Source organism: Salvelinus sp. IW2-2015, linkage group LG26 (genome assembly GCF_002910315.2).
Source record: "Salvelinus sp. IW2-2015 linkage group LG26, ASM291031v2, whole genome shotgun sequence".
NCBI lineage: Eukaryota > Metazoa > Chordata > Actinopteri > Salmoniformes > Salmonidae > Salvelinus > Salvelinus sp. IW2-2015.
The window spans coordinates 3041202-3066696 of record NC_036866.1 but is presented as its reverse complement, the minus strand read 5'-3'; the positions used below and the strand labels follow the sequence as shown (position 1 = coordinate 3066696).

The window sequence follows — 25495 nt, the reverse complement described above, 5'->3', positions numbered from 1 at the left end:
TTCCGCAACCCCAACCCGAACCTTGAACCCACCTAACCTTAACCTAACCCAACCCCAACCTTAAACCCGAAACCTCCTAACTCCAACCTATCCCAATCTTACCAACATAACCTACCTTAACCCACTAAACCTTACCCAAACCCCAACCTTAACCCAACGCTAACACCTAATCCCAACCCACCCCCTACTACCTAACCCAACCACCCAACCCTACCCTAACCTTACCCCAACCTTAAACCCAACCTTAAACCCAACCCTAACCATAACCCTAACCCCAACCCTAACCCTACCTTAACTAACCCAACCTTAAACCCAACCTTAACCCTAACCCTAACCAAACACAATGCACATTTCCCCCACTCCAGGAATTCAGACCTATATCAGCACTTCACAGAAACCCCAACCTAAGGGATCTCTTAGTCTATGCAACATGTTCCAATATACCCACTCCTAAACTACCTGTTGAACAACAGTACTATAGACAACTTCCACACATTCAAAATGTCACACGCACAAAGCTCCAGGCCTGTCCCACAACTCATGACCATTCAGAGCACCAACATTGTCTATGCTATAACATGCACATTATGCCCCAACATTTATATAGGCGAAACAGGGGGGCTTCTCAAAATCGATGAGAGCCCCCTTGGTTGTGGCAGGTTGGTGTTTTTCATCCTGAATCTTGTTCTGGACGCAGCTCTGRGGAGTGGTCGCTAGCTGGCACAGCCACAGTCCTAAAATCGTATTTTAAACCTAAACCTAACCTTAACCCTAATTTYACTGATTTCCTTATATGAATATTGGAAATTGTTGCATGTTGCGTTTATATTTTTGRTCAGTATAATTGYATAAATTAGAGAGAAAAAAAGAGTTGAGATGCAGCCACCATTCGCATGTAGATCACTATTTCTCAAATCAATATGGACAGCGCCCGGTGCTGAAAGTTGAGTAGGCAAATATACTAAAAAGGGGGGTTTGTTGGAGCCCTAAGAAATAAGTAGGCTTACCTGTTTGTCAGATGCAATTATGTTATCCATGTTTTTGACGGTATAGCTATTTCCTCCAATACTGTCACCATGCACTKCTTATTCCTTGACAATTTCCCCTCAAGCAGGTAAAGTTTTTGTTTGTTTCGCCCACCAATAAATGAGTTTTTGAATGGAGTTCAATGAGTGTCGAAATTGGCCAACTTAGAAATGTATGACTTATTTGCTACGTGAGGTTTAMTTGATCAAATAGTAGTTTCGTCATGGTTAAGTTGTTGGGGTGTACTGATATAAGCGGGACACGTGACATCAAGGCAAGTTTGAGAAAAAACAATTTATATCGGCATTGTCTCAAGATGGCCTTGCATATTCATGTCATTAAGATAGTAGCACAGCATCTCTCTCCATTGAATACTGGCGGCTGACGTCAACAACCCTCATCGAATACTTAAAAAAGGATTACAATAATGAGATGTATCCACTAGGGCTGACCCCATTTAGTCGACTGGTCGATTGTTTGGTGGATAGGCTGTTGGTCAACTGAGATTTCTTTAAACGAGCAGTAGCAACAATATATATACTGTATATATATATATATATATATTTCACATTTATTTTTTATCATGATGTACAAGACACCTGTCTGATTGGCGCCTGTCTGAGTGGACTGATCCAGAGAGTCTCACGGCCTGCCATCTCAGGCCGTGAGATGGCASAGTCCATCACTCTAAGACATGTGCTACTGAAATMCTGTATGTTTATATTATGTAAGAACAAATGCGCTTTCTCCCGCGTTGGATATTGGTCGCTGTCCGAGGTTCTGAAACACATCAGTGCGCTGTTGAATTGGCGACTTTTCCTAGACCATGTTGCTATGTGCACAATAGCAAAGTTAACCAGCATATTGGTGTTGAGAACAATTGCGGCGGAGGCAGCAGTGGAGTTAGGAGACGAGAGAACAGCCCTTGTCTAAGAAAAGTGAGGAGAGAGGAAACCACAACTAAATTAGGTCTATAATCAACAGCCTAACTGTTATATGTGCCTGGCTTTATAAATCATCCATATATATCTACAGAAATAAGACAGTTCCTGCTTCTGTTGCTTGTTTTAGTGTTTGTTTAATAGCCTACTGATTCTGTGAGCACCAAGCCTCATGCAACCACGTCAGATAAACAAAATAATTTCACAAATTCGTCTGTTTTTAATCTTTGCTGTGCTGTAATAAAGGCTTTACACTAKCTCTCTGGTAGGCTRATCATTTATTTAGTGTTTACACTGTTCCAAATTCTCAAAAAATATATATTTATAATAATAATAATAACCCTCATTTTCCTTGATCTCCWTATTTGTATTATTACTATTATTATTATTATTATGATGATCATCATTATAATAATAAGTCATGTCATTATCATTAGTAGGGTTAGTATAGCAGCCTTGTATAACCACCATTGAGCTGTAGGCCTAAGAGCCCATCTGTTGAGTCTTAATACCATAACTTACTGAGGCCTATTTTTCAATACTTACAAAGGCTACTGTATCAATCTATAATGTATATGTTCATGTCATCACARAGCATACGAGCCATTCGTGATTTGAAATGCAATACAATAAAAACATTTTTTTACAAATCACATAACAAAGCGACCAAAGCATTGCAACTGTTTTTAGTCTTTGCTGTAATAAAGGCTTTACAAAAACAAAACAAAAAAGTGGTACAACAGACTCTCTGGTATGCTTATAATTTATTTAGTCTTGTTTACATTGTTCCAAATGTCAAAATAATGATATTGTTATCTAACTGCACCTGTTTGACACACATAATATGCACCCAGAGCTCATTACCTTATTTTTCTTGATCTCCAGTATTTTCCACAACTAGTCAAATTTATTCCACACATCCAACTTCCCCTTTACCTTCTGAAAAACCAGTAAACATTCCCCCGTTTTGAGTTTTTTTGTTACGTCTTCTGCATCCGTTTTGCTGTCACATTTACAGTTCTGCCTGCGGCTATGGAACCCTGACCTGTTCACCGGACGTGCTACCTGTCCCAGACCTGCTGCTTTCAACTCTCTAGAGACAGTAGGAGCGGTAGAGATACTCTCAATGATCGGCTATGAAAAGCCAACTGACATTTACTCCTGAGGTGCTGACCTGTTGCACCCTTGACAACTACTGTGATTATTATTATTTGACCATGTTGGTCATTTATGAACATTTGAACATCTTGGCCATGTTCTGTTAAAATCTCCACCCGGCACAGCCAGAAGACGACTGGCCACCCCTCATAGCTTGGTTCCTCTCTAGGTTTCTTCCTAGGTTTTGGCCTTTCTAGGGAGTTTTTCCTAGCCACCGTGCTTCTACACCTGCATTGCTTGCTGTTTGGGGTTTTAGGCTGGGTTTCTGTACAGCACTTTGAGATATCAGCTGATGTAAGAAGGGCTATATAAATAAATTTGATTTGATTTATGGTGTTCAGAGTTTTAAAGAGAGCAAGGGTTGAGGGAATAGGGAATATTTTTCAGTAACATCACTGACCATCTCCAATCCCATCGTACCTTCTCCGCTGTGCAATCCGGTTTCCGAGCCGGTCACGGGTGCACCTCAGCCACGCTCAAGGTACTAAACAATATCATAACCGCCATTGATAAAAGACAGTACTGTGCAGCCGTCTTCATCGACCTGGCCAAGGCTTTCGACTGTCAATCACCATATTCTTATCGGCAGACTCAGTAGCCTCGGTTTTTCTGATGACTTCCTTGCCTGGTTCACCAACTACTTTGCAGGCAGAGTTCAGTGTGTCAAATCGGAGGGCATGTTGTCCGGTCCTCTGGCAGTCTCTATGGGGGTACCACAGGGTTCAATTCTCGGTCCGACTCTTTTCTCTGTATATATCAATGATGTTGCTCTTGCTGCGGGCGATTCCCTGATCCACCTCTACGCAGACGACACCATTCTGTATACTTCTGGCCCTTCCTTGCTATCTAACCTCCAAACGAGCTTCAATGCCATACAATACTCCTTCCATGGCCTCCAACTGCTCTTCACCGCCAATAAAACCAAATGCATGCTTTTCAACCGTTCGCTGCCTGCACCGGCCCGCCCGACTAYCATCACCACCCTGGACAGTTCCGACCTAGAATATGTGGACATCTATAAATATCTAGGTGTCTGGCTACACTGTAAACTCTCCTTCCAGACTCATATTAAACATCTCCAATCCAAAATCAAATCAAGAATCGGCATTCTATTTCGCCACAAAGCCTCCTTCACTCACGCCYCCAAACTCACCCTAGTAAAACTGACTATCCTACCGATCCTCGACTTCGGCGATGTCACCTACAAAATAGCTTCCAATACTCTACTCAGCAAACTAGATGCAGTTTATCATAGTGCCATCCGTTTTGTTACTAAAACACCTTATACCACCCACCACTGCGACCTGTATGCTCTAGTCGGCTGGCCCTCGCTACATATTCGTCGCCAGACCCACTGGCTCCAGGTCATCTATAAGTCCATGCTAGGTAAAGCTCCGCCTTATCTCAGTTCACTGGTCACGATAWCAACACCCACRCYTAGCACGCGCTCCAGCAGGTATATCTCACTGATCATCCCAAAAGCCAACACCRCATTTGGCCACCTTTCCTTCCAGTTCTCTGCTGCCTGTGACTGGAACYAATTGCAAAAATCGCTGAAGTTGGAGACTTTTATTTCCCTCACCAACTTTAAACATCTGCTATCTGAGCAGCTAACCGATCGCTGCAGGTGTACATAGTCCATCTGTAAACAGACCACCCAATTTACCTACCTCATCCCCTTACTGTTTTTATTTATTGACTTTTCTGCTCTTTTGCACACCAGTATCTCTACTTGCTCATGATCATCTGATGATTTATTACTCCAGTGTTAATCTGCTAAATTGTAATTATTCGCTCCTATGGCCTATTTATTGCCTACCTCATGCCTTTTGCACACAATGTATATAGACTGATTGTGTTTTTTTCCTACTGTGTTATTAACTTGTTTATTGTTTACTCCATGTGTAACTCTGTGTTGTTGTCTGTTCACACTGCTATGCTTTATCTTGGCCAGGTCGCAGTTGTAAATGAGAACTTGTTCTCAACTAGCCTACCTGGTTAAATAAAGGTGAAATAAAAATAAATAAATAAACATAACTTCAGTAACACAGGCAGCACGATACACACTGTTGATGTTCTGTGGTGGTCGCTGCAGCAGGGAGGAGAGAGACAACGGGTGCTAGTCACACAGTCACTCGTCATCTTTTTTTTTAACACAACACAGCAAGTCTGAGCCATGCCCGGCACAATCAAATCAATTGCGGTCGGACTCACCTCTAGTCATTTGTGTGTCTTAAATCAAATCAAATGCTATTGGTCACATACACATGTTTAGCAAATGTTATTGCGGGTGAGGCAAAATGCTTGTGTTTCTAGCTCCAACAGTGCAATAATATCTAACAATTCACAACAAACACACAATACACACACAACCTAAAAGTAACAGAACGGAAATAAGGAATATGTAAATGTTAGGGTAAACAACGTCGTAGTGGCACAGACGAACTTTCATCAAGCAGTTTGCTTAAAGCATCAGACAAGCTCAGTGCATATAGTTGTGTCTATATATGGAAAAATACACATTTAAAAAATGTTGACCAGTCGATTGGTTGAAAGAACAGACAACTCTTGGTCGACCAAGATTTTTTTTAGTTGGGGACAGTAGTATCCACTAATCTAAAGAAAGGATAGGCGGGAAATAGACAGCCAGCCATGCTGTTATGTGGACAACGACGCCCATCGTGATGGCGGAGAGACGCGCTGACTGCTGACGTATCACCACGCATGCTACGTTGTGTCGAGCATGGTGTGATGCAAACGCGCRTCAACCAATAAAAACGTGTGGTGGCCGTGGCCAGCCTGAACCGACCCCGCCCACAGCCAACCACGCCCCGTTCTGTGTGCTGCTATGAAGGGTACTTGGGATTTTGATCACTCAGGTATCATATGAACACACAAGACATGGATCTGGTAACTCTCCTGTAATGACAAATCATGTTCACTTTTTACAATGTAAAGATTCTAATAGACGAATTCAAAGTTCATGCGAGTTGCCTCTTAGTTATTTATCCTGCCCCACAAAAAAAAGCGTAATGTGACAAAGCAGATTTTCAGCCCGGGCCTAATATTTTAAGAGTTGATTTGGGTTGGGCCGGACCGGGTTTATGGTTTGCGCAACGTCGTAACCTAAATTTSAGACAAACGCGTGGCGGTGGCTGTGTGAGAAGCGCACCAGTAATATGTATCATATCACTTTCTGTGATCTCTTTCCGGAGCCTGCAACTCTCATCCCTCCAACGATGTATTTCATTATATAATCATAGCCACGCGAAGGGTTCTGAACGAACTGTAGCACCCCTGATAAATGTCAATGAAAAAACAGCATGCAGACAAAACAGGCCTTTCGCAATATTTCAAATACAATCAAGGAAAACACAGATTGGAAAGCAAATGACTCCTGCTGAAAAGAGAAGACTCAATGCTGCAGGCTACCAACATATTTGATCAACTTCCAAATATTGTTTTACGAGAGATAGGCTTTTGGCACGAGCGCATCAGGTGAGCTGTGCATCATTGGGTCAGTCATTGAAACTGGAAAGCCTTTTTAGTAGCATACAGTACAATATGTCTCCACACACRTGGCCTAGGCTATTGATGGATTCAAGACAAGGTCGTTCTTATTGATCTCAGATTCTCAATTTGTCAGTGTCAAAGTAGCCTGCCATTTCGATCATTTGTGCGGTATTAAAAAATATTCTTCCAAAGTCTCCAGTTATGTAAAAAACGTGTATTTTTATTTGACAAAACAAGTCAGTTAAGAACAATTTCTTAATTACAATGACGGCCTATCCAGGTCAAACCTGGACTGCGCTGGGACAATTGTGCGTCGCCCTATGGGACTCCCAATCACGGCTGGATGTGAAACAGCCTGGATTCGAACCAGGGACAATGCCTCTTGCATTGAGATGCAGTGCCGTAGACCGCTGCGCCACTTGGTCTAAGGCACGGAATTGTTCCCCATGTGTGCAAATTCTTCTATAAGTGCCTCTTCTCTAATGCTCTATGCCACTACGCAAATGTGATGATCTGCATGCAATGCTTTATTATAAAGGGGATGTTTTTTCTCATGCGTTCCGGTACCTTAGAACTCCCAGGTCACCCCACTCTCGCGCTCAACTTTTGTTCCATTACCTCCCAATTTACAAATGAATCACTGATAACTGCACGTCATGACACGCATGTGTACAAAATATCTTTCAATAAATGTTTGAGCTGTCTCCTGACATGTGTAGGCCTATGCTATAACTCATAAGAACAACACACAGCCTATAGTCTAGGCTAGCCTACTTGCCTGTATCAAAACTGTCTKTTGTCTATTTGAACTACAATTGTCCTAGAGTGACAACCAAACCACCTAATTGTATGTGATAAACAATCCATACCGGAAAATATATTCGATTTTGAACTCACTCAAGTGCTGGAAACAGTCCGAGGGCTGTTCTTGAAAGCGCATTCTCTGCCGGGCTTAGGCGGTCACAAGACTTGGACATCCATGTACAAAAACACCCGCACGGCAATTAGCCGACACGGGTCAGTTTCTAGCCCATAGGCCACTGAGAAACACCTCTGCCTTCAACAGGTCTCGCAACTTTGGCAACTTAGTTCACATACAGTTGCGCGCATTGGATAACCTACCTTTCCCCAAATGGAAACCTCAGCATTACTCTCTCCTATCCAAATTCGACATTGTAACATTGTTTTCCTAAACAGGTATAAGGAGTAAAGTGGTATTCTTATCCCACATTCAGTGATGGTTTTAGACGTAACGGATGGTTGAGGTTGCAAGGAGGGGCACATGCCAAACGGAGCGAACAGCAGTGGAAGAAATTAAACCAAAGATGTCAACAGTTGCCTACCACCCACTCGAAATCGATTGTAATTACCTTCAAGAAGCTCGCTGAACGTATAAAACGGGACGCATGATTTCAAGACTCAAAAGACTTGCTGCAGACAACGAAATCTTCTCCCCAAAAGCCAAACAACCGACAACGTCTATAGAGATTTGATACAGACAACTCGCGTCCACTTTTTAGGACATAAGCCTCCTTTAATACATTAAAGTAAGTTGTAGTTTTTTTCCAAGTAAATTTTTGATTATATGTCTATGTCCGTGTTATTGTCATCTGATTTGTAGAGATAAAACATAGCCTACTGTCATCGACACTTGAAAGTTAAGATTCATCAAAGCAAATGTTCTCAAACCTGCTTGGATTGAAATGAAGTCAAGACACCTTGTTTTATTGCTGTGTTATATTAGATAAATATAGCAGCATTGCTGTAGCTTTGTATAGTGGTATGTTAAACATAAATTGAGGCATTGCCAATTGTTTTGTTGGCAACATTTTCATTCCTTCTAAATTTGATCATTTTAAGTAAAAATATCTTACTCAGAGTTGCATTTGTTACCCTGTTTCGTGTCAATTAGATTGTTTGTTCACTTGTGTGCTTCATTTAATAAGCTACTTCACACTGTTCCCATCACAATTAATTTGATACCCATATTTTTGGGGGTGATAGAAAGTCACTTTGCACATACATCATTTGTTTCTTTCCAACACTGTGTCTAACTTGATTTGTGTTTGCTTGTTTGCCCAGCTAGAATAGCCATGCAGGCAGTGAGGAAATGCCACATCCTGTCCAGTTTATTCCTTCTGCTGATCAGCTCGGGCCAGTGCATGGACAGCAAGGAGGTGAGGCAGAAAGAGAGAAGGATCCTGCTGGACCATGTCTTACAGGTTAACGGAGACAGCCAACGGGGGGACAAGCCTTCAGTCTCCAGTCGCTATAACAGTGACCTCTTCCCCACAGCCCAAGACATGAAGTTCTCCTCTGGAGAAAAGCCTTTATATGTTCCTAGGCTGGATAACAGCAAACCCATAGGTAAGCTGATAAGATTTATTTTTAGGCCATGATGAAACTGTAATCCCTATTTTACTAGGGCTTGACCAGGGCTTGACAGCTGCCGTTGGTCTGTATCAATATCTTTACTACTATAGCCTTTTGTGCATGCTTACATGTCCAATTCCATTCAAGAAATGTCACACTTTGTGATTTGAGGAGGTGAGAGCTGCCAAGATTTTTTTTTTTAAAAGCTATAAATTATTACTATGTTATAAACAAAACAAAAAAATCTGAGTATAAATGCAATCGATGCAAGTACGCTTCACTGTTTGGGGGTGAGATAATATCAGCAACAATTGTGGTAATGAACTGTATTTTAATCACTGGTATGATAGTGTGTAAAGTGGGGATCTATATTCTAATTCCAGTACACAATTGGCACCCTGAAAAAAACCACAATCAACCCTCTCACGTGACTAGTGAGGTATCATTGCATCGTGAAAATATCATCAATGGCTGACGCAGACCATCAAATCAAATCAAATTTTATTAGTCACATACACATGGTTAGCAGATGTTAATGCGAGTGTAGCGAAATGCTTGTGCTTCTAGTTCCGACAATGCAGTAATAACAAACAAGTAATCTAACCTAACAATTCCACAACTACTACCTTATACACACAAGTGTAAAGGGATAAAGAATATGTACATAAAGATATATGAGATGAGTGATGGTACAGAACGGCATAGGCAAGATGCAGTAGATGGTATAGAGTACGGTATATACATATGAGATGAGTACTGTAGGGTATGTAAACATAAAGTGGCATAGTTTAAAGGGCTAGTGGTACATGTATTACATAAAGATGGCAAGATGCAGTAGATGATATAGAGTACAGTATATACATATACATATGAGATGGGTAATGTAGGGTATGTAAACATTATATTAAGTGGCATTGTTTAAAGTGCTAGTGGTACATTTTTACATAATTTCCATCAATTCCCATTTTTAAAGTGGCTGGAGTTGAGTCAGTATGTTGGCAGCGGCCGCTAAATGTTAGTGGTGGCTGTTTAACAGTCTGATGGCCTTGAGATAGAAGCTGTTTTTCAGTCTCTCGGTCCCTGCTTTGATGCACCTGTACTGACCTCGCCTTCTGGATGATAGCGGGGTGAACAGGCAGTGGCTTGGGTGGTTGTTGTCCTTGATGATCTTTATGGCCTTCCTGTGACATCGGGTGGTGTAGGTGTCCTGGAGGGCAGGTAGTTTGCCCCCGGTGATGCGTTCTGCAGACCTCACTACCCTCTGGAGAGCCTACGGTTGTGGGCGGAGCAGTTGCCGTACCAGGCGGTGATACAGCCCGACAGGATGCTCTCGATTGTGCATCTGTAGAAGTTTGTGAGTGCTTTTGGTGACAAGCCGAATTTCTTCAGCCTCCTGAGGTTGAAAGAGGCGCTGCTGCCGCCTTCTTCACAACGCTGTCTGTGTGGGTGGACCAATTCAGTTTGTCCGTGATGTGTACACCGAGGAACTTAAAACTTCCACCTTCTCCACTACTGACCGTCGATGTGGATAGGGGGGTGTCTCCTCTGCTGTTTCCTGAAGTCCACAATCATCTCCTTTGTTTGTTTGACGTTGAGTGTGAGGTTATTTTCCTGACACCACACTCGAGGGCCCTCACCTCCTCCCTGTAGGCCGTCTCGTCGTTGTTGGTAATCAAGCCTACCACTGTAGTGTCATCCGCAAACTTGATGATTGAGTTGGAGGCGTGCATGGCCACGCAGTCGTGGGTGAACAGGGAGTACAGGAGAGGGCTCAGAACGCACCCTTGTGGGGGCCCCAGTGTTGAGGATCAGCGGGGTGGAGATGTTGTTACCTACCCTCACCACCTGGGGGCGGCCCGTCAGGAAGTCCAGGACCCAGTTGCACAGGGCGGGGTCGAGACCCAGGGTCTCGAGCTTGATGACGAGTTTGGAGGGTACTATGGTGTTAAATGCTGAGCTGTAATCGATGAACAGCATTCTCACATAGGTATTCCTCTTGTCCAGATGTGGTAGGGCAGTGTGCAGTGTGGTTGCGATTGCGTCGTCTGTGGACCTATTGGGTCGGTAAGCAAATTGGAGTGGGTCTAGGGTGTCGGTAGGGTGGAGGTGATATGGCCTTGACTAGTCTCTCAAAGCACTTCATGATGACGGAAGTGAGTGCTACGGGGCGGTAGTCGTTTAGCTCAGTTACCTTAGCTTTCTTGGGAACAGGAACAATGGTGGCCCTCTTGAAGCATGTGGGAACAGCAGACTGGGATAAGGATTGATTGAATATGTCCGTAAACACACCAGCCAGCTGGTCTGCGCATGCTCTGAGGACACGGCTGGGAATGCCGCCTGGGCCTGCAGCCTTGCGAGGGTTAACACGTTTAAATGTTTTACTCACCTCGGCTGCAGTGAAGGAGAGCCCGCAGGTTTTGGTAGCGGGCCGTGTCAGTGGCACTGTATTGTCCTCAAAGCGGGCAAAAAAGTTATTTAGCCTGTCTGGGAGCAAGACATCCTGGTCCGCGACGGGCTGGTTTTCTTTTTGTAATCCGTGATAGACTGTAACCCTGCCACATACCTCTTGTGTCTGAGCTGTTGAATTGCGACTCTATTTTTGTCTCTGTACTGGGACTTAGCCTGTTTGATGCCTTGCGGAGAGAATAGCTACACTGTTTGTATTCGGTCATGTTTCCGGTCACCTTGCCCTGGTTAAAAGCAGTGGTTCGCGCTTTCAGTTTCACGCGAATGCTGCCGTCAATCCACGGTTTCTGGTTTGGGAATGTTTTTATCGTTGCTGTGGGTACGACATCGTCAATGCACTCCTAATGAACTCGCTCACCGAATCAGCATATTCGTCAATGTTGTTGTTGGACGCAATGCGGAACATATTCCAATCCGCGTGATCGAAGCAGTCTTGAAGCGTGGAATCAGATTGGTCGGACCAGCGTTGAACAGACCTGAGCGCGGAGCTTGTTGTTTTAGTTTCTGTTTGTAGGCTGGAATCAACAAAATGGAGTCGTGGTCAGCTTTTCCGAAAGGAGGGCGGGGGAGGGCCTTATAGCGTCGCGAAGTTAGTATAACAATGATCCAGGGTTTTACCAGCCCTGGTAGCACAATCGATATGCTGATAGAATTTAGGGAGTTTTGTTTTAGATTAGCCTTGTAAATCCCCAGCTACGATGAATGCAGCCTCAGGGTGTTGTGGTTTCCAGTTTACAAAGAGTCAGATAAAGTTCGTTCAGGCCATCGATGTGCTGCTTGGGGGAATATATACGGCTGTGATTATGATCGAAGAGAATTCCCTTGGTAGATAATGCGGCGACATTTGATTGTGAGGAGTTCTAGATCAGGTGAACAGAATGACTTGAGTTCCTGTGTGTTGTTATGATGATCACACCACGTCTCGTTAATCATAAGGCATACCCCCCGCCTCTTTCTTACCAGAAAGATGTATGTTTCTGTCGGCGCGTGCTGAAGAAACCAGCTGCTGCACCGACTCCGTTAGCGTCTCTTGAGTTAGCCATGTTTCCGTGAAGCAGAGCACGTTGCAATCCCTGATGGCTCTCTGGAATGTTACCCGTGCTCGATTTCATCAACCTTATTGTCACCAACTAAGATGCCAAGGGGGCGGAGCATCATTAGCATACTAAACTTGTGAATGATTCATTCAATTCAGGATACATTGCTGAATGATCAGCCTCCTCTAGCGCCTTGACCAGCCAATGGCGAGCGTCATAGGAACCATCACAGGTGACGTGAGACCCAGGACACTCACGTGGCACACAGTTTAGTCAGCCATGAACACGTAGCCATTTCTACCAAATCAAATCAAAGTTTATTTGTCACGTGCGCCGAATACAACAGCTGTAGGTAGACCTTACAGTGAAATGCTTACTTACTTAATGCTCTAACCAAAAAGTGCAAAAAGTATCTATTGGTAACAAAATAGGTATACGTAAAAAAAGTAAACTAGTAAAACAGTATACGAGTAGCGGTATAAAGGTAGCGAGGCTACATACAGACACGTTAGTCAGGCTGATTGAGGTTGTATGTACATGTAGATATGGTTAAAGTGACTATGCATATATGATGAACAGAGAGTAGCAGTAGCGTAAAAGAGGGGTTGGCGGCCGGTGTGCGGTGCGGGTGGCGGGACACAATGCAGACAGCCCGGTTAGCCAATGTGCCGGAGCACTGGTTAGTCGGGCCAATTGAGGTAGTATGTACATGAATGTATAGATAAAGTGACTATGCATATATGATAAACAGAGAGTAGCAGCAGCGTAAAACAGGGGTTGGGGGGGGCACACAATGCAAATAGTCCGGGTAGCCATTTGATTACCTGTTCAGGAGTCTTATGGCTTGCGGGTAAAAACTGTTGAGAAGCCTTTATGTCCTACACTTGGCACTCTGGTACCGCTTGCCATGCGTTGGTAGAGAGAACAGTCTATGACTGGGGTGGCTGGGGTCTTTGACAATTTTTAGGGCCTTCCTCTGACACCGCCTGGTGTAGAGGTCCTGGATGGCAGGCAGCTTAGCCCCAGTGATGTACTGGGCCGTACGCACTACCCTCTGTAGTGCCTTTTGTTCGGAGGCCGAGCAATTGCCATACCAGGCAGTGATGCAGCCAGTCAGGATGCTCTCAATGTTGCAGCTGTAGAACCTTTTGAGGATCTCAGGACCCATGCCAAATCTTTTTAGTTTCCTGAGGGGGAATAGGCTTTCACGACTGTCAGTGTCGTCAAACACAGTGTGTTTGGACCATTCTAGTTTGTTGTTGATGTGGACACCAAGGAACTTGAAGCTACCACATTCACTGACTTAATTTCACCTGTGAGATCAAAAGACTATACTAATATAAAAGTTTTTATGCTCAAGTGGAACAATATAATCCATACTATTGCTGTTTGATCTTGGAACCTTGAGTACTTTGAACGCTAATATATTTTTGTTACATTAGTAAATTTAGTAATCTTGTCCAATTCCATGACTGGTAAAAGCATTAATTATTGCTTCTGAAAGAAATGTTATCTATGGCTTTGATATATCTTTGAAGTCATTGTCAAGTCAAAGTGAGTATGGCGTTACTGAGCCTTAGTCATTCCATAATGCACTGACTGAAACTGAACCATACTAGTCCTTCCTTAATACTTATCTGTGCAATTCTCTGAGCGGTGGTACACGTTCCCTCAGCCTGTCCATATTACCATCCAAAATATTGGTTCCAACATTTCGGTCAAACGTTGGGTCAAGGTTAAGTCAGAGGCGTTATTTGTATTGACCTCCCCCCAATGTTGTCCAGGCAGTGTTTCAGACCCACTGTGTAACAGGCAGAGAACCATACAGGCCGCTGGCCAGACGGAATGTACCTTTTGAGGAAGTCAAATGRTGCACATTAGTAAGCAGTGCATGCACCATTCCMTAAGACCCACAGTCACAGAAAAAAAGAGAAATACCTCCTGTCCACAGTTTCCATTATCTTTGCCAAAGCGTAAACTATAGGTATCTCTCTTTTCTTACCACCAACAATCTGAGTTGTTATGAGATGTGTGTGTATTAGCATCTTTTTTTTAATGTACCTGTCCCTACCTGATAAACAGAAGCAGAAGAGTGAAACTCAAAGAAATAGACTGACAGAAATATTCAACGTTTATTGTGAGCAGGGCCAGTTGATTTATTGTCAGGATCATGGTGTACTGTATATCTGAAGTCTTCTTCTTCAAAGTGATCATGCTACAAACTGAAAAACACTCCAAACAAACTGTATGTTGCGTTAGTCCCTTTGGTGTCTCCATCAACCAGTAGTATTCCCTTATATGAGTGGATAGTCAGCAGTTATGTAGTGGTAAAGAATAGGTGGGTAAATTGTGATTGTCGGTTGCGGTAAAAAAGTAACACTTCCTATTCTTTCAATGCATTTCACCACAAAAGGTGGGTAAACTGTTGGGCCCCCCAAAAAAGACAGGTAAACTGTGTTTACTTGCGTTTACCCTCCATTACCACCACTGGTCTTATGACCAATGTACAGACTCCAGCAGACAAACCAATATTTCTGGATTTGGGGTAATCCAGCCTGCTAGTGTTAGCATTTACCTGCCGTTTTCACACTTACATAACTCACGTCTGATCTAGGCTGGAGCCAGGTTAAGGATTCAGGACCCTTATTCCCCTTAGATAAGACCCATACCCTGTTCATCTCTTTATACTGGCGTGATGAGTCGTTGTTTTCCTTAATGCCCAGTGGTATGTCTGAACATCAAACACATTGCCTTGGCTTACTCTAGTCTAGTGGTTTGTAATTGAACCGATCATCTTTTGCAATTTCTGCATCAGAGAGTACTGCTCATTCCTCAGTCCGTTCTGGTAAAATAAGCACCACAGCTAGCTGCACGGAATTATTCTCATGACATTGATAAGTATTATAAATGCTGGGAAATAATCTCCTTACGCCGTTTGCCTGAAAGCCGCGTCTGACACCTGTGTGCTTTGCATGTTTGTAGAGTGGATGGGCTTGGCTGAGATACAGAATGTGTACAAGGAGCCTATAAGCCTGTGGCTGAGATACAGAATGTGTACAATGAGCCTTTAAGCCTGTTGGCGTGTCCTCAGTTGTGAGACAATCTGTGAGTTTTTATATAAAAAACATTTATCACATACTTAAGAACTCATAGTCGTTTCCTCCCATCAGCTCTGTTCCAAGAATAAAAACATGTATAGGCCTATTCTCTGATAGCATTTTCCTTACTGCATTGGCACAGATGAGGCGGGTGTTTGTTGGTATCTACATTCTTTAGGTAACTTTGTAACATTTACACACATTTACCTATTTCCAAAGGGTTATCTTAAAGCTGAAATCCGTAAAGGGGGAAAACAGTGCCAATGTTCGCCCCCAGCGCCTTTGTTATTGTTTTTGTTTTGTTSATGAAATGGAGGAGAGGAGCGCAGTACCTATTCTGGTGTTCTGTCGCYCGTGCCATGATGTCAGAGAGAAAAACATTGTGATTGTTGTTGAAGCAACTTCTTTGTTGTTGAAATATCGCAGGCGTGGCCATTTCACCATTAAGGATAGCATCTTTAATGGTAAGAGGTTTCACTGATTGGTAACTTCTCTTTTTCCTTTTTTTGTAGATAATGTCCCAAGAGATATAAACCTGAAAGACAAGTTCATAAAGCATTTCACAGGTAAGACAAATGCTATCAAAGAGTATTTAATCAACGTTCAATGTTTTCCCCATTTGTTTCTGGATCAATCTCGCCTTACATCTGGGACCATGTGTATCAAGCCTCTCAGAGTAGGAGTGCTGATCTAGGATCAGGTCGCCTCTGTCCATGTAATCTTATTCATTGTGATTTAAGAGGCAAAACTGATCCTAAATCAGAACTTCTACTCTGAGACACTTGATACACACATTATATCAGCTAAAAAAATATTATATCCATGTAAAACTATTTAATTTGTCAGAGGAAGACTCTGCTCTGTGAGCTGAGTCACGCCTCTTTAATGCCTAATCAAGGAGCATTTCAAAGTTATTCCTAGACGAGAACCAAATCCCTAGAACTATGTCATTGCCTGGGATGGACCTCAAAGTTGTGCTGGATAAAGTTGCCATTAAATTAAGTTATGAGGGTAGTAGGGGAGAGAAGTGGAGCACATTACTCTGGCAGAAACAGGCGGGGTAAAGTTGAAGGCAACGTAAGGTTAAGCTGATTATTTGTAGCAGTTCATAAATGTCAGAGAGACATGTGGCTCAGTTGGTAGAGCATGGCGCTTGCAACGCCAGGGTTGTGGGTTCATTCCCCACGGGGGGACCAGGATGAATATGTATGAACTTTCCAATTTGTAAGTCGCTCTGGATAAGAGTGTCTGCTAAATGACGTAAATGTAGCAGGACCTCTGAACAGACTTCAGTAATTGGTGTGAAAATCTGTTATCCAGAAGCTCGCTAAAGGCCCAGAAGTACTTAGTTGTGATCATTAAAGCGGCAATCAGCAATTAAAACAATAATAAAGCGAACTCCGCACCACTGTTTTGCTAAAAAGCTGAGGAATGGAGAAATGTAACCACTGTCAAATTCATAGACCGAGCTATGGATGCAAGAACTGACCATCCATCATAACAACATAGTTTGAACCATGTTTTGAGGCTATATAAAGTTTGTTTACATTTACTTTGTTTACAAAGATATTTTTGGTTCTCATGTAGTGTGACAGTTAAACTAAGTTCATGAGTTATTTATAAGTTATATTCTTCAAGAATCAATGGGTAAATATAATTAATTTATAAGTAAAACAAATGCATGTACTATACCTACTGCAGATGGCCCCTTTCATTCTAAGTCTGAGTCCTTTTGTGATGTCATATCATGTATTAGTATGGACCAGTAGAACAATGATTAATGCGTCTGATAGTAGCTAGGTTTAGGTTTATTTGAACATTTATATACACTGAGTGTGCAAAACATTATCAACACCTTCCTAATATTGAGTTGCACTCCTTCCCCCCTTTGCCCTCAGAACAGCCTTAATTTGTCAGGTCATGGACTCTACAAGGTATTGAAAGCATTCCACAGGGATGCTGGTCCATGTTGAGTCCAATGCTTCCCACAGTTGTGTCAAGTTGGCTGGATGTCCTTTGGGTGGTGGACCATTCTTGATACACACGGGAAACTGTTGAGTGTGAAAAACCCAGCAGCGGATCAAAGCTACTTAAAATGTTGTCTTGCCCATTCACCCTCTGAATGGCACACATACACAATCCATGTCTCAATTGTCTCAAGGCTTCAAAATCCTTCTTTAACCTGTCTCCTCCCATTCATCTACACTGATTGAAGTGGATTTAACAAGTGACATCAATAAGGGATCATAGCTTTCACCTGATTTCAGCTGGTCAGTCTATGTCACGGAAAGAGCAGGTGTTCTTCATGTTTTATATACTCTGTGTATATTTATATCTTGGTATATATTCAGTACGATGTCATACAATATAAAACCGAAGTGAAATATATGATCAGCCTAACTATATGGACAGTGCATTATCAATAAGTCATAGCTAAGTCATTAATTAAACAACAAATTGGCATACCACAAAATCTATAAATATACACTTCAATGTCTTTGGTAATAGAGTGTCGTTTGCATAGTTAGTCATATGCATAGTTGGAGCTCTGCCTTGGTTGGAGCTCTGCCTTGGTTGGAGCTCTGCCATAGCTGGAGCTCTGCCTTGGTTGGAGCTCTGCCTTGGTTGGAGCTCTGCCTTAGTTGGAGCTCTGCCTTGGTTGGAGCTCTGCCTTGGTTGGAGCTCTGCCTTGGTTGGAGCTCTGCCTTGGTTGGAGCTCTGCCTTGGTTGGAGCTCTGCCTTAGTAAAGAGTATCTTGACAGCAAGATCATGCTTTGCACCCGTGTCCGAAAATATTGTTTTTCTTTTGACGTTGTTGCTAATGTCAAATGGGATCCACTTCAGTTCTGTTATGGAGATGTTCAAAAGAAGGAAAGGAAATGGAACACATTAACATTTGTTTTCGGTTTCCTGATAAGAGCTTTTCTTTTAAGCAGGACCAGTCAAGTTCTCATCAGAATGTAGAACACATTTTCATAGACTCTATCACAACACAAGGGATTGTTCAAGACCAGCATGTATGTATACATTTTTTACGTCATAATACTGTGTTCATCTATATTTGTGATCAGTAATCTTGGTTTCTGATAGTCATTTACACCACTTTATTCATTAGCTAACCACTAATTTACAACTGTGGTCCCGGACTACATGATGTCAATGATGTTCCTTCCACTGCCAATATTATGCTGTGGGAAAATTGATTTACTGCCAACATTTTGCCCACAACGACTTTCTTTGCCACAGGTCTTACTCTAAGTAAATTAATGACCACAGACAGAAAGCAGACATTCATCAAGGGCATCTGCCTTGGGAAACTTTATTCTATTCTGGTCCTGTTTGTGCTTGAACCCAAATACTCGTTATGAATTAATTGAATGCGTAGGTGGTGTAATATGGTGTCTTGCTCTAACATTAGTCAAACTCTCTTTGATGACCTCATATTCACAGTTTTTTTTCAATCAACTTCACAATAGAGTCGCTTGTCTTTGAATGGAAGCAATAAGTGGACTCTTGAATCAAATCCCTGTAACAAGTCAGTGTAATACATCATGTGCCATTAAATGACGTAAACATTAGTTTAGCAGATGTAATGAACAATTGTGTTGTTGTTGTAGTTTTTATTGGAAAAGGGACCGATGTCCCTAGACAGTATGTCAGTTTCTCAGATGGCTGCCTGAACTGAGGTGTCTAAGCTGCAGCCCTGCCTCCATTGTGGACCAGTGAATTAGAGTATGGACTTTCTCAGTCTTCTTTTTTGTGTTGTCAATAAAGAGAAACACAACCACAACAGCATTGCACACTACTGAAACTCAGTTTAGTGAAACTCTTTATATCAGGCCTCCCTGTTCCCCTGGCCTCCAGGGTGGTACTCAGGCCCCTGTTCCCCTGGCCTCCAGGGTGGTACTCAGTCCCCTGTTCCCCTGGCCTCCAGGGTGGTACTCAGGCCCCTTGTTTCCCCTGGCCTCCAGGGTGTACTCAGGCCCCTTGTTTCCCCTGGCCTCCAGGGTGGTACTCAGGCCCCTGTTCCCCTGGCCTCTAGGGTGTACTCAGGCCCCTTGTTCCCCTGGCCTCCAGGGTGGTACTCAGGCCCTGTTCCCCTGGCCTCCAGGTGGTACTTCAGGCCCCTGTTCCCCTGGCCTCCAGGGTGGTACTCAGGCCCTCTGTTCTCTGGCCTCCAGGTGTGGTACTCAGGCCCCTGTTCCCCTGGCCTCCAGAGTGGTACTCAGGCCCTGTTCTCCTGGCCTCCAGAGGTGGTACTCAGGCACATGTGGTCCTGCGCAAGACAATAACAATGTGTACACAACCAATGAAATGCTTACTGTGCTTGTTCCCGACAAAAAAAGAATAGAACAAAAAAATGTCCTAAAAAAATTAAAACAGAAGCTCAATGGAGTAAAAATTATAATAAAAATGTACCACAACACATCTACAGTACAATATTTACACACTGTTGTGTTTGTGTTCAGAACAGCTGAATTAACATACAGTAGAAACATTTAAATGGTATTATATTCATAAAATATTAAAAGTATTGTGGCCTGGGCTGAATAGTGATTAATGCTGATGCCTTTGGCACACATCTCTACTGCATATGCTCTGGTTCTGATACACACTTCTACTGCATATGCTGTGGTTCTGATACACTCTTCTACTGCAATGCTGTGGTTCTGATACACACTTCTACTGCATATGCTGTGGTTCTGATACACACTTCTACTGCATATGCTCTGGTTCTGATACACACTTCTACTGCATATGCTGTGGTTCTGATACACACTTCTACTGCATATGCTGTGGTCTGATACACAACTTCTACTGCATATGCTGTGGTTCTGATACACACTTCTACTGCATATGCTGTGGTTCTGATACACACTCTCTACTGCATATGCTGTGGTTCTGATACACACTTCTACTGCATATGCTTGTGGTTTGATACACACTTCTACTGCATATGCTGTGGTTCTGATACACACTTCTACTGCATATGCGTCTGTTTGATACACACTTCTACTGCATATGCTTGGTTCTGATACACACTTCTACTGCATATGCTGTGGTTCTGATACACACTTCTACTGCATATGCTCGGTGGTTCTGATACACACTTCTACTGCATATGCTGTGGTTCTGATACACACTTCTACTGCATATGCTGTGGTTCTGATACACACTTCTACTGCATATGCTGTGGTTCTGACCCTGATACACACTTCTACTCTCCTTTCCTGTCCCTCCACTGTATCTGTCTGTACCTGTCAAGTGTTTGAGAGTAATTCATGAAATGCTCATATAAAATATAGAAAGACAGTTAAAATGGGAACAAGAAACAAATAGGGATGAACTGTTTTCTTTATCATTTTACAGACTACAAAAGATGTGCAAGATTGCTAACACGGCTAGCGATGAGTCCACTTTGCTCACAATCGTAGACATTGCATGTGAGTATGAATTATTTTAAGGGGTTAAACTGTCAAAGGGGCACATGTGCATAATCAAGCTTTATGTTGATGAGTACACTTGGTCTAACATTGTATGACTCCTTGCTCTAGAGGTAAAGCTACATAGAAATGATTTACAATATTTTATTTATATTGTGAATATTTAACTGTAAAGATTGACAAGTGGCAATCCTGTAATATTTCCCTAGTAACTACGTATTGAAAATACATATCTAGTATTGATGGAGATTCACATGCTGTACAGCTCCACCAGATTATAGTTGGCTGTGTTTTCAATCCAGCCATCTTGATTATGTGTGATACCAATCACAGGAAGAGAGAATGATGTTGTTGGTGGGTCAACGCTATTCTAATTTGTATCTGTGACATCTGTAAATAATCTGAAAGGATTGAAAATAACTCATGTTCACACAATCAGATCCATGTGTTCCCACAGTTTCTGTCCTACATGTTCTGAAATATAATGTTACTAGGCTCTTTTGTTTCGTTCCAACTCTATTCCATCAAAGACAAGATCCTAATGTAATATACAGCACCTTAACAAACGTTCATCAAAATACATTTACGCATGATTATTTACAGTCTAGCTCATTCTTTTGGAAATCAAAAAGATGAGAACAAGTATTTGACTAGCTGAAATCATTTTAAGTCGAATGTCATGAGAAAGTTACACGTCAGCGATAAATTAGGGCCTACATAGTGCATTTGGAAAGTATTCAGACCCCTTGACTTTTCCCACATTTTGTTACGTTACAGCCTTATTCTAAAGTAGATTTTTTTAAATCCTCATTAATCTACACATAATACCCCATAATGACAAAGCAAAAACAGGTTTTTCGAAATTTTTGCAAATGTATAAAAATAAAAAACAAAAACCTTATTTACCTAAGTATTCAAACCCTTCGCTATAAGACTCGAAATTGAGCTCAGGTGCATCCTGTTTCCATTGATCATCCTTGAAATGTTTCTACACCTTGATTGGAGTCCACTTGTGGTAAATGAAATTGATTGGACATGATTTGGAAAGGCACAAACCTGTCTAGGTCCCACAGTTGACAGTGCYTGTCAGAGCAAAAACCAAGGTATGTTGTCGAAGGAATAGAGTAGAGTAGAGCTCCGAGACCAAAACATTTCTGCAGATTAGAAGGTCCCCCAAGAACACAGTGGCCTCCATCATTCTTAAATGGAAGAAGTTTGGAACCAACAAGACTCTTCCTAGAGCTAGCCGCACGGCCAAACTGAGCAATCAGGGGAGAAGGGCCTTGGACAGGGAGGTGGTCACTCTGACAGAGCTCCAGAGTTCCTCTGTGGAGATGGGAGAACCTTCCAGAAGGACAATCATCTCTGCGGCACTCCACCCACCAATCGGGCCTTTATGGTAGAGTGGCCAGATGGAAGCCACTCCTCAGTAAAAGGCACATGACAGCCCGCTTAGAGTTTGCCAAAAGGCAACTAAAGGACTATCAGATCATGCGAAACAAGATTCTCTGGTTGGATGAAACCAAGATTGAACTCTTTGGCCTGAATGCCAAGCGTCACGTCTGGAGGAAACCTGGCACCAACCCTACGGTGAGCATGGTGGTGGCAGCATCATGCTGTGGGGATGTTTTTCACCGGTAGGGACTGGGAGACGAGTCAGGATCGAGGGAAAGATGAACGGAAGAAAGTACAGAAAAATCCTTGATGAAAACCTGCTCCAGAGCGCTCAGGACCTCAGACTGGGGTGAAGGTTCACCTTCCAACAGGACAACAACCCTAAGTACACAGCCAAGACAACACWGGAGTGGCTTCGGCACAAGTCTCTGAATGTCCTTGAGTGGCCCAGCCAGAGCCCGGACTTGAACCCGATCAAACATCTCTGGAGAGACCTGAGAAAGGCTGTGCAGCGACGCTCCCCATCCAACCTGACAGTGCTTGAGAGGATCTGCAGAGAAGAATGGGAGAAACTACCCAAATACAGGTGTGCCAAGCTTATAGCGTCATACCTAAGAAGAGTCAAGGCTGTAATCACTGCCAAAGGTGCTTCAACAAAGTACTGAGTAAAGGGTCTGAATACTTATGTAAATGTGATATTTCAGTCGTTTTTTTTTATACATTTGCAAAWATTTCTAAAAAACGTTTTTTTCTTTGTCATTATGGGATATTGTGTGTAGATTGATGAGGGAGGAAACGATTTAATCAATTTTAAAATAGGCGGTAACGTAACAAAATGTGGAAAAAGTCACGGGGTCTGAATACTTTCCGAATGCACTGTAAGGGCAATGAGCATTCTCCTGTATGTAGAAAGTAAAACCTTTAAATGTCAGCAAGCCTTGCACCAGCTTAAGAATGTGAGCAAAACGAAGACAGTTTGGAAGTGCAACCAAGTGTATTAACAAGTTGTGGGGTCACACGATGTTAGATGCTCACCGCTTGGTCAGACAATGAAACAGGAAGAACCTGATTGTCTTGATCCAGCTAATTTTGGATACCGTCATCAGTGTTAAGTTGATAACCCTTTGTTACACCTGTCTATTACCTCCACCTGATGAGGCTGACGACAGCAGAGATTAGGATTTCTGGGCCTATTTGTGTTCAGGCTCACTTAGAACTAACTCCATGTCAGTTGATGGCATCTATGGGCCTTTAGATGGTCCAACATGAATGAAGCCTTACGCGAATAGCCCATTACAAGCACAACGTTAGTTGGAGTGTAATTGGAATTCATTTGATTGGAAAATTGAGGGGGCTGGCACATTGACAGTTTTTCAGTCTCTCCAGTCATTATTCTTTTTCTACTCTGACAATGTGCTCTAGCCGGAACCATAAAGAGAGGTCTCGCTGCTGCCACTGGAGGGAAGGGACTAAAGAATGACCTAAAAGGGCCTATTAGCTGAATCATTAATTGATTCATTCGGCTCATTAGAAAATAACTCATGAAGTGCCCTTCCTTAACCCCTAAGGAAATACGGAAGGGCAGCTCAAACCTAATTTTAGACAGGAGATTCTGTGGCCTATTTTTCAAACTAACAATGTAAGGAATTCAAAATGACATTTGAAAAATACGCACTCTTGTGTTTTTGACAATAACATTATGGTTGTGTTTGAATTGTGTTAATGTTTGAATTTTGCTGTGTGTTTCAGGCTCACCATTTTGAAAGAGGGATATATGTTTTGCCCAGGAAGTGCCTTCAATTCACAGCAGTCACATTAAGAACATATTATTGTAATTGTTTATAGTATTTTTATTTGTGTTGTTGATACTGTATGTATATGAAAATGCTGGCAGCCTTTATTGGTTTTWTGAAATAGATTTTCTTTTTATCTTCATGTATCATGTATTTTTAAGAAAACCTTAATTTAATATTGAATACACCAATTTATTGAAATGATATGTATATAATTAATCACAATAATTCAGAAATATACAATTATTTTCTTAAAGTTCTCACCTAATGAAGATATTTTTTTCTCATCATGTCTGAATTAATCTCACTTAATATTATTTGCTTTGTCAATATTACATTCTGAGACGGTCCTACCATGGTCGTTGAGATATTTATTTCACTGTCATTGTCTCCATTGTATTTAATTTGGCACTTGAATGATTCCAGTCAATGAAAACATGTTGAATGACGAGGAATGTAATAATGCACTGCAGTACTTAACAATAAAAAATATTGAAGCACAGAATATTTGCAATTATTATAGAAGAGAGTGTTGAGGGAAACATCTCTGAGCTTCTGGTGTTGGAACAGTCAATAGGGAAGCTGTAAGCAGGTATGTGTCCCAAATAGCACACTATTCCCAAAGTAGTGCACTACATAGGAAATAGGGTGCCGTTTGGGACGTAAACTATAAGCCCATAGACGCACACAACTGTTGGGTAGACCACGGGATATTAGAAGTGCAATTATTTAACTCTGACAACTCAGTCAGGACACTTCTGTCTGCACCTCATAACCCCTACAATTTTTAAAACAACACACGTTTTAGCAACAACAAAAAATGCAAAATCCTCTCCTCAATGTGTTCGCAAAGGCATAACTGAATTCCCCAATTTCATGTATCATGTACTTGGTTTCAAAATCGCTGGCAAACTTTRCTGTTAGTCCCTTGAGAACCCAAACTAATTGCAATCTTAGACTGTTGATCAACAGAAAGTGAAGCAATCAAACTCGATAAAGCCAAATGGACCGGAAAAGAGCCTCCTTTCTCTATCCTGTTCTGTTTCATAGCCTGAAGCAAAACAATTGATTACATGAACAATAAGCGTTAAATATTGTTAACATATTTTACTTTGAATTGGTGAAGTCCATAGTGCATCCACTGACGTTGTATGCACTAAGATGTCTCCACTAAGATGTCTTAATAATTTTAGACCATGACTGATTTGTTTTCTTGGTCTTTAGACCAGGATGCAGCTGGCCTTTTCTTGA

General features: G+C 42.2%; 1 protein-coding gene across 1 annotated transcript; it reads left to right on the top strand.

Moving 5' to 3' along the window:
• Positions 1-8726: 8726 nt before the first annotated feature.
• LOC111952190 (protein ALKAL-like) lies at positions 8727-24414 on the top strand. The gene is made up of 5 exons (XM_070435059.1): positions 8727-9005; positions 16125-16178; positions 18546-18629; positions 20983-21056; positions 24201-24414. The coding sequence occupies exons 1-4, from the start codon at positions 8732-8734 to the stop codon at positions 21045-21047; spliced, it is 477 nt and encodes a 158-aa protein (XP_070291160.1). The 5' UTR covers positions 8727-8731; the 3' UTR covers positions 21048-21056; positions 24201-24414.
• Positions 24415-25495: the final 1081 nt, after the last annotated feature.